The sequence below is a fragment of the Malaclemys terrapin genome, chromosome 18, assembly GCF_027887155.1.
Source record: "Malaclemys terrapin pileata isolate rMalTer1 chromosome 18, rMalTer1.hap1, whole genome shotgun sequence".
Classification (NCBI taxonomy): Eukaryota; Metazoa; Chordata; order Testudines; family Emydidae; genus Malaclemys; species Malaclemys terrapin.
The window spans coordinates 5,432,639-5,445,264 of NC_071522.1; the positions used below are offsets into that span (position 1 = coordinate 5,432,639).

Here is a 12,626-nt window from a genome sequence, read left to right on the forward strand (position 1 = left end):
CCCAAAATCGGGACTGTCCTTATAAAATCAGGACATCTGGTCACCCTACTTATAAGGCAAAAAAGAAAAAAAAGTTAGCTGCTAAACACGGAAGTACTCTTAGGACAGGGATTTAGTGAGGTGGATGTGGGTGCTTGTCACTGGAAATGTATTCCAATCTTACTTTAGTGTTCACTTCTTAGACTTTTTGAAATTTGTTTATTGAAGAATATTGGTCAGCTAAGATGTTTTTTCCCATAAAATATAAACTATTTTGAACTGAAACTTACACAAACACATCTGTTATGAACTGCTTTTATGCCAAGAGGCTTCATTTTATCACTGATGACTTCCTGTTCTGACCGTTGGTTTTATTATTAAATACTTGGTTCTCCAATTCAGACGTGGGGGATGGAATGGGATCCCTATAGTATATGATATCTAATCTTTTCTATCTTGTTTCTGGAAGCCTGTCAGGTGTGAAAATAACCCATAATAGACTTTATATTTTGGTTATTACAGTTTTAAAACTTGTCAGTGACCCTATCTCCAACAAAGAAGTTATATGTAGATCATACACATTACAGGTATATAAGGACAGTGTAAAAATACTTACAAAAAATCTTACAAGGAAAGAACTGCAAACTCCCAGCCCTCTCAAAAACAAATACAATATACATTTTTAATGTTTCCTTTTGCTAAGTAGAGAGCAAAATTCCATAAATGTTTTAATGTTCGAAAAATAAGTACAGTTAACTGAAAATCTTCCACAAACAAGCATCTATAAGACCGTAAGTTCAGGATCTCTTTAATTTTTCCCCACTGCTCTACATCATAGTCTTCATGAAGTTGGAGCGATAAGAATATCATTTAAAATGAAGTTCTAGGGTTGCAAGGAAAATGTAGCTCACGATAAATGTGCTTGCTGCACTGCTTTGTTAATGTATAAAATTACTGACCTAACTGAAAATTAAGCAGCTTAGACAGAAATGTACACACAGTTGCATGCCTTGCAACTGATTGATTGTACCCTATCTTGAGACGAGAGAGAGAGAACAAGAGGTACCGTCTCAGGTCTTCCTTTGTGCTGCTTGCTGGTTCAGACCAGGGGAATTACAAGACTATCTGAGCAAACCAAAATGTTTTGTGTAATCTCCTCTTTCTTCCTACCCTCCTCCAAATATATTGCCAGCTACCTTTTTATTGAACTTTGTGGTAGATTTCCTCATGGGAGCATCTTCAATCTGCCACTGGTGTCTACTATAATGTTATGCTTTCTTGGACTGTTTCATGAGTACCTAAACATTGCTTAATTATTTCCTGTAGGTCAAATCAAATTGGCAGCTGTGCTGCTGCTTCCATTGTTTTTCTTTTGTCTTTACTCCAGTTTGCTTTTATAGAAACCACTGAAGAATTCTTGGTCCTATCACTGTTAAATCCAACATCCTTTTGTGTGGAACACAATACTAAATTCCTGAAAAGGAAGTAAATGGACCGACGATTTTAGTAACTCAAAATCTGACAAATAAATAGCAATATTAATTTTTCTCCTTGCAAACTGAAACCAAGAATAGTAGGTTGAATTTTATTAGTGTCTGATTATGGGAAACTAACTCATGAAAACTAAAATGTTATGAACCACCAAGTTCTAGTAATCTCTAAAACCTGAAATTGTCAATAAAGCTGTTTAAAATTCAAACACAAAGGGGCTATTAGAGGGAGCCTTTTGCATTGTCTAATTCTCAGGTTCCCCGGCTCGTTGGGTGAGCAGGGACCGGAAGTGTTGCTGACAGCATCCTGGTGCCCAATGAGGGAGTGAAGCAACATTACTAAACCCTAATTTCCTTTAGACAATTAGTGTGTAACCATGTGGAGTGGATCCTGGCCCATCCTCTTCGATCAAAAGGTGACAATCAGTATAAAATGGGCCTCACCAGTCCTGGCTTGCAGAAGGTGTTTTGAAAGGGCTTTCAGCCTGCTGGGGGATAGGCCAATTTTCAGAGCCTTCCACCTCACAGAAGCTAGGAATTGAATAGCACTTTAAATGTGTTGCATCTCTTTTGTGTTTTTTATTAGAAATTATCTGAAAAGGTAAAAATGTATAATCTCTCAGGATTGGCAGAACAGGCAGTCTGTGTCTTGACCAGGATAAAGTTTAAAAGAAGCTTTCTAGATGACTAGTTTCCCATTTTAACTGTATGTATTTGTGCAAAAGAATATTGATTAGCATTTGCCTTTCTAATTCCTTGTTGATCTAGGGGAACTCTAAGCAAATATCAGATGGAAATTTTAACAGTAAGAGTAAACAGCCATGTTTGCAAAAGATAGTATATAGTTGTTGGTTTGGATTACTTAAATGCTTCCTTTTTTTACATATTAAGGCAATCTGTCTTGAGTAAACATGGAATCATATGATCTCGTTGTACTTTCGAGATGTTTTATAACAAAGACCTTGTGATTTAACCAGGGGTGAAAGTAACTTAAAGGGCTTACCGCTATCCCAGAGGTCTGAGCAGGGGGCGGGGCCACAACTGGAAGAGGCGGGGCCTCAACCGGAAGAGGCGGGGCCTTTAAATACCCGGGCCCTTTAAATTACGTTTTAAAGGTCCAGGGGCTCCAGCTGTGGCTGGGAGCCCTGGGGCCTTTAAATCACCCCCAGAGCTACCAGCTGCAGAGGCAGCTGGGAGCCCCAGGGCTCAGGGGCAATTTAAAGGGCCCGGGGTTCCGGCCGCCGCTACTGCAGCGGAGCCCCTGGCCCTTTAAATCACTACCGGAGCCCTGCCGCTGCTACCCCAGGGCTCCAGCAGCGGGGCTTGGGAGGCCATTTTAAGGGCCCAGGGCTCTGGCTGCTGCAGGGAGCCCCTGGCCCTTTAAATCACCGCCGGAGCCCTGCCGCCGCTACCACGGGGCTCCAGCAGCGGGGCTCGGGAGGCGATTTTAAGGGCCCAGGGCTCTGGCTGCTGCAGGGAGCCCCGGGCCCTTTAAATCACCGCCAGAGCCCTGCCGCCGCTACCACGGGGCTCCTGCAGCGGGGCTCGGGCGGCGATTTAAAGGGCCTGGGGTTCCCCGCAGCAGCCGGAGTCCCGGGTCCTTTAAAATACCGCCGGATCACTGCCGCCACTACCCCAGGGCTCGGGCGGCAATTTAATGGGCCCGGGGCTCTGGCCGCTGCCGGTACGTCATATCGGACCATACTGGCTTCCTTTCACCTCTGCATTTAACCAGTTTAAGGAAAGTTCATTTCTAGTACATACATGTGAACCTTTCCTTCATTAACAAAATGAAGCCAAGCAAATTGGCACATAGTTGTGAAGCAAACATTGCTTCTGTTGTTCTTGCATCACCTTGAGAACATAATCCCAAATTATTTTTTCTGAAAAAAGCTATAACTCTTTCCAAGCTTAGCTTTCCATGTATCAGAAATAGACAGGCTAACGATGTTTTGGTGGTGTCGTATTCATGCAAATTTGTTACACACGTGGACAATAGGAAGACAAACATTTGAGGCTGTGTGTGTATACACTACACAAACAGGGAGTTTGAGTTTGGGTAATAGTACAACTCATGTATTTTTATAGTGTTTAAAATCAACCTGTTGATTTAGAATATACAAAGCAGCTGGGATTCTCCCCTACATACAGTTGCTTCCAGAATATGAACAAAGGAAACTGAAGGGCTTTATGCTGCTTGAAAGGAATATAAAAGCATTTGTCACTTGCTAATGGTTCTTAGTAAGAAGGGACATCTGCGTGTGGCTAAGGTTTAGCACTTTTCCAACAAAGCGCCCAACTATTGTGCTATTACCTGTTCTATGTTTTAAACCATTTGCATTTAATCCAAGTTCCTGTTTCATTATCCTCTGTTTATCCGTATGTCTAATACTGATTTTTTAAAAAAACTAAAGCTTTATTTACCCACCAGGCTGAAATGAGTCATTTGATGTCCCGAGAAAACCAATCATTTTCCTGCAGTGTAAAGGCAATCCTACTCTGATTCTTATTTCTCTTGGTTTTCTTGACCCCATTTTGTGGACAGATAAAATACTAGATAAGTTACGGTCTGCTCAGCGATATTTTCATTTGCTCAAACTGTAGTAGAACTTGAGGCAATGTTTTCCAATAAACAAGGGTGCCAAGTCTCAGGACCGACAATTCAACTATATTACAACTCTACAGAATTATAGTTTGGGTGGGGGGGAGAATCCATGTGGCTAAACTAAGAGAGGGAAAAATGTAGTTTCTCAGGATAACTTAGATAACATTTGAAGCTGGGAGAACTTTGTGTAGCTGGTAACAATAATAAGCTTCCATTGGAAACAAGTGACTCCTGGCAGTTCTGGTGGGATTAACCTTATATGTATTTGTGACTCTTATTATGAGTATTTTTTTAACTTTCCAAGAAAAATTGTGAACATCAGTTGAGCTATTTTAAAGAGCTCTAATCAAGAACAATAAAATTAAAATCATTATTCTCTTCCCAGGGTGCTGGTACAGCTATTGGAGAGCTGCCTCCTTATTTCATGGCCAGAGCAGCCCGACTCTCTGGTGCTGAACCTGATGATGAAGAGTATCAGGAATTTGAGGAGATGCTGGAACATGCAGAGGCTGCACAAGTAAGAACACTGCAAAACATTAGAATGCATTTAATTATCACAGAACACAGCAAGAGTAAGATGCAGCGGACAACAGTTCCACTGAAACAAACATGCAAGAAAGCAGCCAACGTGACTTTGTGAGGGGCTGCCCATAGGTTAGAAAAGAACCTGCACTGGATACAGAGACATGTGGAGAAAACCAAACAAGAATGTATAGTCCGTTAAGGCAGTGATATGTTAATGTAGACAAAAAAATTAAGGCAAACAATGGCTTTTACAAATACAAAAAAGTTCTACAAATATAGCAAAGGAAGCATTAGAGGGAAGGTGAGGCCCACTAATAAGTGATGTAGGAGTCATTAAACCAACTGTGATTATGAAATAGCTGAACTGCCAAACTGTTTCTTAAATCTCTCTTAACGAGGAGATAATCGCCAGCCAACTTGTTTTCACTGGATAATACTCACCTGCCTTGCCACTAGCCGTTTGTGCTGCCAGTGTCTTGGCTGATTTAACAACCTGAGGAAACATATTCTTCCTGATGTTGAAAAGCAACCAAGCTGCTTTGAATCTTTTTGTTCTTAGCCTTTTTCAATTCAGTTTTATTGATAGATATATTACAATGTGCATTGCCCCATATTAGATCTTAATCGACTGTTAAAAGCTTTCTGTTCAGGTCAGCAGTCTGTGTGTGCCTTAGTTCAGAAATTATTTAGTTTCTAAATGTACAATTCTGGGGGGGGGGAAATTCTCAAAAATGTCTTGCTGCTGAATTTCTCCTTTGTATTCTGCTTCCTTTTTACTCCTGTTTGTCTACTAAACCACTAGGTGGAAGTGGGTCACGATAGATTTTTATATGAAGGAATCAAGCTAATGCTATCTACTATGCACAGGAAAAGAGTTTACACTGCTTTCTCTTTGACCAACCCTTTACTGTAGCAAAAAAACAAAAACAAAAAAACCAACCAAAAAAAAAAAAACCCACACTCACCCCAGTCTTGACTTTAAGAAGTATAAATGTTTCTTACCCTCTCTTTTGATAAGTTATTGCATGCAGGAAAAAGTAGTCCAAAGAGAGAGAGCATTTGAATAAACCCAAGAATCTCTGAAAAATATTCTTCTGAAAACAGCCTTAGGTTTCCTTGGACTTGTCTGCAAACATTAATTCTAGTCTAATAATGTTAATGATAGTCTTTAATGCTATCTAACTTGCCAGCACTTCAGGACAAGCACCTCATCGTAATACCTATTCAGGAAAATGCCTAACACATTGGCACTAGATAAATAATTATAGTAAATTAAGAGATCCATCTTTTATAGGCATATGGCCAAAAATTCACCTATTTTGACTTTTGCCCCATTGCTAGGTGTTAATTTTACAAACCAATCCTTGATCTATATACATATTTAAAAAATCCCAGCAAAACACAAAGCCAGTCAAATACATGACTCGGAACTGAACTACTATCTGTATTTATTTACTGGTTTCAGAGTAGCAGCCGTGTTAGTCTGTATCCGCAAAAAGAACAGGAGTACTTGTGGCACCTTAGAGACTAACAAATTTATTAGAGCATAAGCTTTCGGATCAAAGAAGTGGGCTGTAGTCCACGAAAGCTTATGCTCTAATAAATTTGTTAGTCTCTATGGTGCCACAAGTACTCCGGTACTATTTATTTACTGTGACTCTCCCAGCAAGTTATGTGAGATTTTTAAAGTTCTAAGTGCAGCCAAGATTGGTTTCCAAAATGCATGGTAGGATTCTTGAGTACAAAACCTTTGCTAGTGAGAACCTCGTCAAGATAGACCAAAAATACCCTTAACTACAATGACTCTGTGATTGGTGAACAAATGAAATTGTGTCATTCATTGAGAATAAATAACATTGTATTTATTTGCGCTTTGATTTCATTTTCTCAGCAATTGAGTTTGGATTGAAGCACATTGTTTTGAGGATGACATTTCTTAAAACTTCACTTGCAGTTTGATTCCTATAAGACACTCCAGCGTGAGGCTATGACAATCTGATTAAATTGTAGTATGGTTATAAAACTAATAGTTCAGTATTTAAGATTGGACGGTATTTTCCACTCACTAATATGACTTCCTTTGTGCTTTTGGCTTTCTATCATGTTTTTGTTAGATGTCTGTGAGAGGCACGCATGAATGTCTCATCCTATGGCCTTGAGCAAATCCTGGCATCGTTTGCAAAAGTGAAGCTTTGTCGCTATTTGCTCTGCACAATCACTACTTCATGTGCAGTTTAAAGTCTCCTTATAATTGCTGAATAGCAATGTTTTTGTTACCTAAATCCGCTTGCCTCACTATCCAATTCTGATCCTCAATGCCCAAGGGTATAGAGAACATGGCAATCTGATGCCAATGGAAAACTACAAATGTTTGGCGCCATTTAACACTGAAAGGAATCCTTTCAATAGAAAGGCCTCTCTCCTCCCCCCTTATCTGTGAGGTGTGAAAATAGGTGTGTTGTATTAGAGAATAGCTTCCTCCTTTAGTTCTAATGAGCTGCTATGGCTGCATACAAAGCAGAGCCAAATTGCTTGGCATTTTGCATGTTTTGTATGTTTTTTTTTTATTTAGAAAATTTGTCACTACTGTTTCTGAGAAATACCATTGTTTTTGCTAAACAGATGAGGATACTTGTGGCATTCTGTCAAGTAATATCCAGTCTGTGTTATTGACAGAAGAGAGAAAAAAGGTTCTCTGTGGATTTTAAAAAAGACTAAAGGGAAATAAAATGATGGGTGAGACCAATCATTCAGTTAAAATTTGCATAGGGGAAGAATATTGTCTCCCTAAAGTTAAAGAACGTATTTGAGCAGGTTTTCTTTCATAAACTGTCAATCCAAGTGACCTGGCTCCTTGAGTCACTTTTTGAGAGAAACCATGAGCTGGCTGATATGTAACTTTCTGTTTTTGTATTTTTCCATTAATATATTTAGAAAAAGCCCCTCATCTTAATGGAACAGCACTTCTTCTTTTTTGTTTGTCAGTTACAGTTAGTGTAAGTTAACTAAAGAGAGCTTCATATCGTCTATTGCTTCATATGTCGCCTTTTATTCTGCTTGGTCGTCTTGTTGGCAGTACTGTAATTCTGCCTTGGCTAATCAGGATTGCTTTTTCATGGAACGCTACAGTAAATGCAAAGCACGGTTGTCTGTATAACTAAACTAAACTAACTTGGCCTGTGATACGGTAAATATTTCCTCTATATATTATGAATTTTATTTTTTATAGAATTTTAACAGTGATTTTTCCAATGGCTGTCACTTCTGTTCTGTCCAGTTAAGTGCCAGCGTCCTGAAATTTTCTATCCGAGCTCCCCACTCGAAAGATGAAGAATATCACTAGTGAAACCTTTCAAACCAACCTCTCAATTAGGGGAAGTTGAATCTACTACTCAGTGCTGGAGCAGCGCATGGGCAATAACACACTGCAAATGTAACTGTACAGTTTCTTATAGATACTTTTTGTCTCTGTTTTTGCCAGTATGATAGTTACTGATTAAGTATTTTCTGACGTCTGCATCTCTTTCTGTATCATACTGAGCAACTTAAAAGCTGATGAAGTTTGTGGTGAAAACAAAGCTTAATGCAACTTAATACAACTCTATGAAAGTATTGAATGCGTGGGCCCTTGCTATATCATGCTGCTTTCTACTAAGAGGAGAACATTATTAAAGGGGGCCTGAAAGCTAATGAAATATTCTTGTGCATCTGATCGTTAGTGACTTTGTGTGTTTGGATTCATATTTAAGTGGCATATTCTTTAAGGACTAATGATTTACACTTTGAGTGCTTGGGCTTTGCTTCTGTGCACTGCTGCGTGAGCCAAGTTTCCCTGTAAAAAATATTTTCTAGTTGCCTGTGTTACTATCGGTTACTTGGTGTTTGTTTACTTTCCAAATTATGTTCTGGCTTCCTTTAAAGAATACAAACTTGAAAAAGGGTTAATACCATATAAACCCTGAGATAAAACAGGACTCATTGTAAATGATTGAGTGCCATCTGTGCACTGAGCATCAGCCGTTGCTGGGACCTGTTTTTGACTCCACTGAACCTTTACTGGTTGTGGTTTGTCTGGCCATCACATGACTTCTCTGAAAATTCCCCCTCCCCTCCATTTCCAGTAAACTGTTTGAACAGGAGTGACTCAGAGTGAAACCAGCTTCCCTGTAACCACAGGGCCTGTTAAAGAATTTGTCAACGTGGACTCTAGAGGGTTTGCATTAAACTTCGCTGTAACTGCTTTGGTTTGTATTGCGTCAGGAGTTCCATAGAACAACTTCCTGCCTGAAGAGTATGTTGCTTGTCGGCAATGACTTAATCTGATGAACTCTAAGTTACTGGCCAGTAGACATGTGTTAAACCCATCTTTCTAGCATTTCTTCAAGGCTTTGTGCCTTGAGTTGGATTGCTTTTCCACACCTTAATGTAGAGTTTCTCGTTTCCAAAATAAGAATGCAAAGTACACCACCACACCCAGCCATGGTTGCTTTGAGGACGGGAGCACTGTATGTTCTGACACGGCACTGTGACTTCACTCACTCACATGGCATGAATAAGTCGAAATGTTATGTAATTACCAAAGTAGAGCTGGTCTGTGATTAAATTAAATTTTGATCTGTTTCTTGGGTAAAACAAAATTAACCATCATGTTCAGATATGACTTCTCTAAAAGGCTTCCTTGGTTGCCAGCTTGTTGGATTGAAAGGTTATTTTGTTGCCTTGGTTTTTTACAAGACATTTTTAGTGCTTAAAATAGTGCATGGGGAGTTGTAAAGAAAATGGAAGAGCAGCAAGAACAGTACAGTGGAAATCTTGACATTTTTCCTTCCCAGAAAGTATTTGTTTGGACCCAATTCCAAATGCCATTCTTCATCTTTCTTTTAGGCTTCCAATCGCCCCCTTCCCTCATCAGCTTCCTCTCTTTATTAATTGTGCTGTACAAGAAAGAGATTGTCAGTGTTTGGTCTAGGCTTCCTAATGGGTGGCCACCAGGAGGCTTGTTTGCACATTTTGCATTCCTGAAGTTTGATGCATGCATTTGTTAATACATGTATGGGAGTTTTTTAACCCTTTCACCTTGGGCCAGAATTAAAAATATAACTTCACACTGATCTAACTCTGGTGAAGCTTCCCCTTAAAAATAGAAACTTTCTGTGAGATACAGGGCTTTATAGTGAGCTAAGAGTGCAATTATTTTTCACTGGAGAAAGAACCTACTAAATAGCAGTATGGTCTTAAGTATCAACTTTGAGATGAATGTTAGATTGTTCTGGGCTTTGTTAAGGATCAGTGAAAACTTTGAGTTTGGAAACCATATTAAAGAGGACTTCCCAAGAAAAGGGGGCAATGAAGGGTTAATATAGCCAGACTGTTGACAATAGAAGCTATGAGTAATAACAAGCCTTTTTTCTTGCTTGATTTCTTTGGTTATAGGCAATAAATACAGCAGTCTTGTGCTGGCATTGTTCTATTCATTTGCACACCTGTTTACAGATAAGGAAAAAATAACCAGTAGGAAGCATTAGGTTACCTTTGTTTAAACTAATTTAAAGGTGTCTTTTCAGTTTTCTCTTTGAAGTGCCCTTTGCAAAATGTAGTAGACTCTATGCACTAAAACTTCTTTACATGCTTCTATGTTTTTTAAATCTGGAACATGCAAATGAATAACTTCCTAATACAAAGTCACCAAGTTAGAAATCTTGATCACCTTGAAATGGCCTGGCCCACTATCAGCATTGAAAGCAGAAATTAGTCCAGTTACAAATCTCATGTTATTTTGCCATAAAAGCCCATCATGCCAAAAAGAGTCCAATGTGTGTTTCTGATGTTGTGAGCTGCTATCGTATAGCAATTGTGAATGAGCAGTTAGTTTGAACTCCGCCCTTGAATGTTCATGGGGAATTCATGTTGCTGTCACTGAGCGTTCCATGTACATATCTAAAGACACAATTTGTCCTTATAGTATGTCCTTGATGTATAGTACTGCAGTCTCAGATGAGATTAATTCTGCAGAGAACATAAGGAGAATTATCAGTAACATCTGCATAAATCTCCGAATCTTAGTTTGCTTTTTCTGGGAAGCTGGTATCCAGTCAGAAATTTCTGATCATGATCTCTGTTCCTCTTTAATTCAGCTGTATAAGCTGGCTGTCTCCCTTACTTCATCCCTTATCTTGCTTTAGGATTCCCCTCTAATTTCAATCAGGTTCATCCCAAACCTTTAGTTACCATTTTGTATGTGGATTGTATTTGGGAAAACATGCTGCGCCTCAGAAAAGGAGCTTCTAAAAGATGGTTTGGATTATAAAAGCTTGAAGCAAGTTCATTTTTCTACTCCTTTCCATATGAGGGTCTGTTCTGTCAAACGGAAGAACACCCCAATGTTCAGTGTATAGGATAGAGATCAAAAGGAGATGCTTGAAGTACCGCCCAGCCCTTCTCCCCCACCCCCCATAGGAGCCTGCAATAAATAGAGATTAATTCAAAATGGCTACTTTTTTTTCTTGTTCCAAACACTGTTTTAATCCTTACCCTTAGAGTTCCTTGTAAAGGGACAAAATATGTATTTTTAATGCTGGTGATTTTTTTTTTTTTTTTTTAATTTGGATTTGTCTGGGGACGAAATAGCATTGCATACTATGCTCATCCGGTTATCCAAAATTGCTTCCTTCCTTATTGTGGGCGTTCAGGGGTAGGTAATCAATCTCACTGCATTCCAGACACAAAGAGCCTTTGTTACAATAATTAGATCTTGCTCAAATCCTGTATTTTTTATTTTTTTATTTTATTTTTAAAATTTGGATAGGACAAGACTTTCAGGATGTCCTACTGCTGCTAGTTACACCAGCATGCTAGGTCAGCTGCCTGTGGCCATGGGAATCGGATTGTAGCCTTGGTATGGAGGAACCCTTAATTTGATGCTATATAATGGTGTTTGAGCAGCCTCCACCTTGTCAGCAGTATCAATAGACAATATTGATGTAAGCCCATTCAGAGAGGAAGGGGACAGAATAGGGTTTGGGGGGTCACTGCCTAATGTGTGGGAATGAGTCTGGCAGGTTTTCTATACTTCCCTGTTCTTTACTAGTAGAGCAGTGGCGACTAACTTAACACTGTTCTGACTCTTCCTTGTCCAGAACAGTGACCTGGCTGCCTTCTTTACCATGTGACAAACAGAGAAAAAATGCTTAGTTGTCGTCCATGGAACAAATTTCAGGATCCACACACTGCCAGATCTCTCGCAAGAAGTGAACCTCGGGAATAACTGGGTATAGACCCCATGTACCCTTAATTCCTTGATGAGTGAAATAATACTAAATTGTATGTAATATCTGTATAGCACTTTGAAAATGTAAAGTGCTAGGTGGTGAAGTGGGTAATGGGGAGCAGAGCACACTGAGGACTGGGGATGTGGTAAAACACCCTAGTGTACTAGAGGACAGATCTGATAAGACTCTGAAACGACATGCTTCTTCCTCTTCCCTTAAACTGTTTCCTTTAATTGTGTTTCATTCTTTGCATAATTTCTTTCTGTTGAAATGAAACAGTAGAACTTTTTTTTTTTTTTTTTTTTTAATTCACAAGTGAGAGAGCGTCAGATCCAGCTGGAGAGAAGTGCCAGAGCTCAGTTTGTGAGAGTTCCCACTCGCTTTGAGCTCTGACCTAAACACATTCAGCCCCATGGATCATTGCCATAGAACTGGTGCTGGATTGCTGTTATCTTGAGGCTTGTAAGGCAAGATACTATGGATTTTGGTGTTCTAAGAATTTGTTTTGGCTGTTCACAAGTACATTTGCTAGTCCTTATCCCAAGATGCTTGGTGGATGGGGGAAATTATTCCAAGCCTTTCCTACTCCAAGATGGACAGAGTAATGAAGAAAATTAGGAAGCCTCTTATTTATGCCAAAGAGTCTAATTAAAACAGAACTCTTTATTCTCTTGCTACTATGCTTAGGCATTTAGCAGTAAATTGTGTAGCATGCATTTCACTGATCAACCTAGATCCGCAGATTTTAGTGGGAGTTCT

The 12,626-nt window shown here is 39.4% G+C and overlaps 1 protein-coding gene across 4 annotated transcripts in view; it reads left to right on the plus strand.

Moving 5' to 3' along the window:
- The window catches only part of VMP1 (vacuole membrane protein 1), an 87,227-nt gene that overhangs the window by 38,103 nt on the left and 36,498 nt on the right, over positions 1 to 12,626 (plus strand). For all 4 annotated transcript variants that reach the window (XM_054008084.1, XM_054008083.1, XM_054008086.1 and 1 more), the window contains one exon: positions 4,460 to 4,591. In XM_054008084.1, coding sequence (XP_053864059.1) covers positions 4,460 to 4,591 — 132 coding nt within the window. The remainder of the gene's footprint in view (positions 1 to 4,459; positions 4,592 to 12,626) is intronic.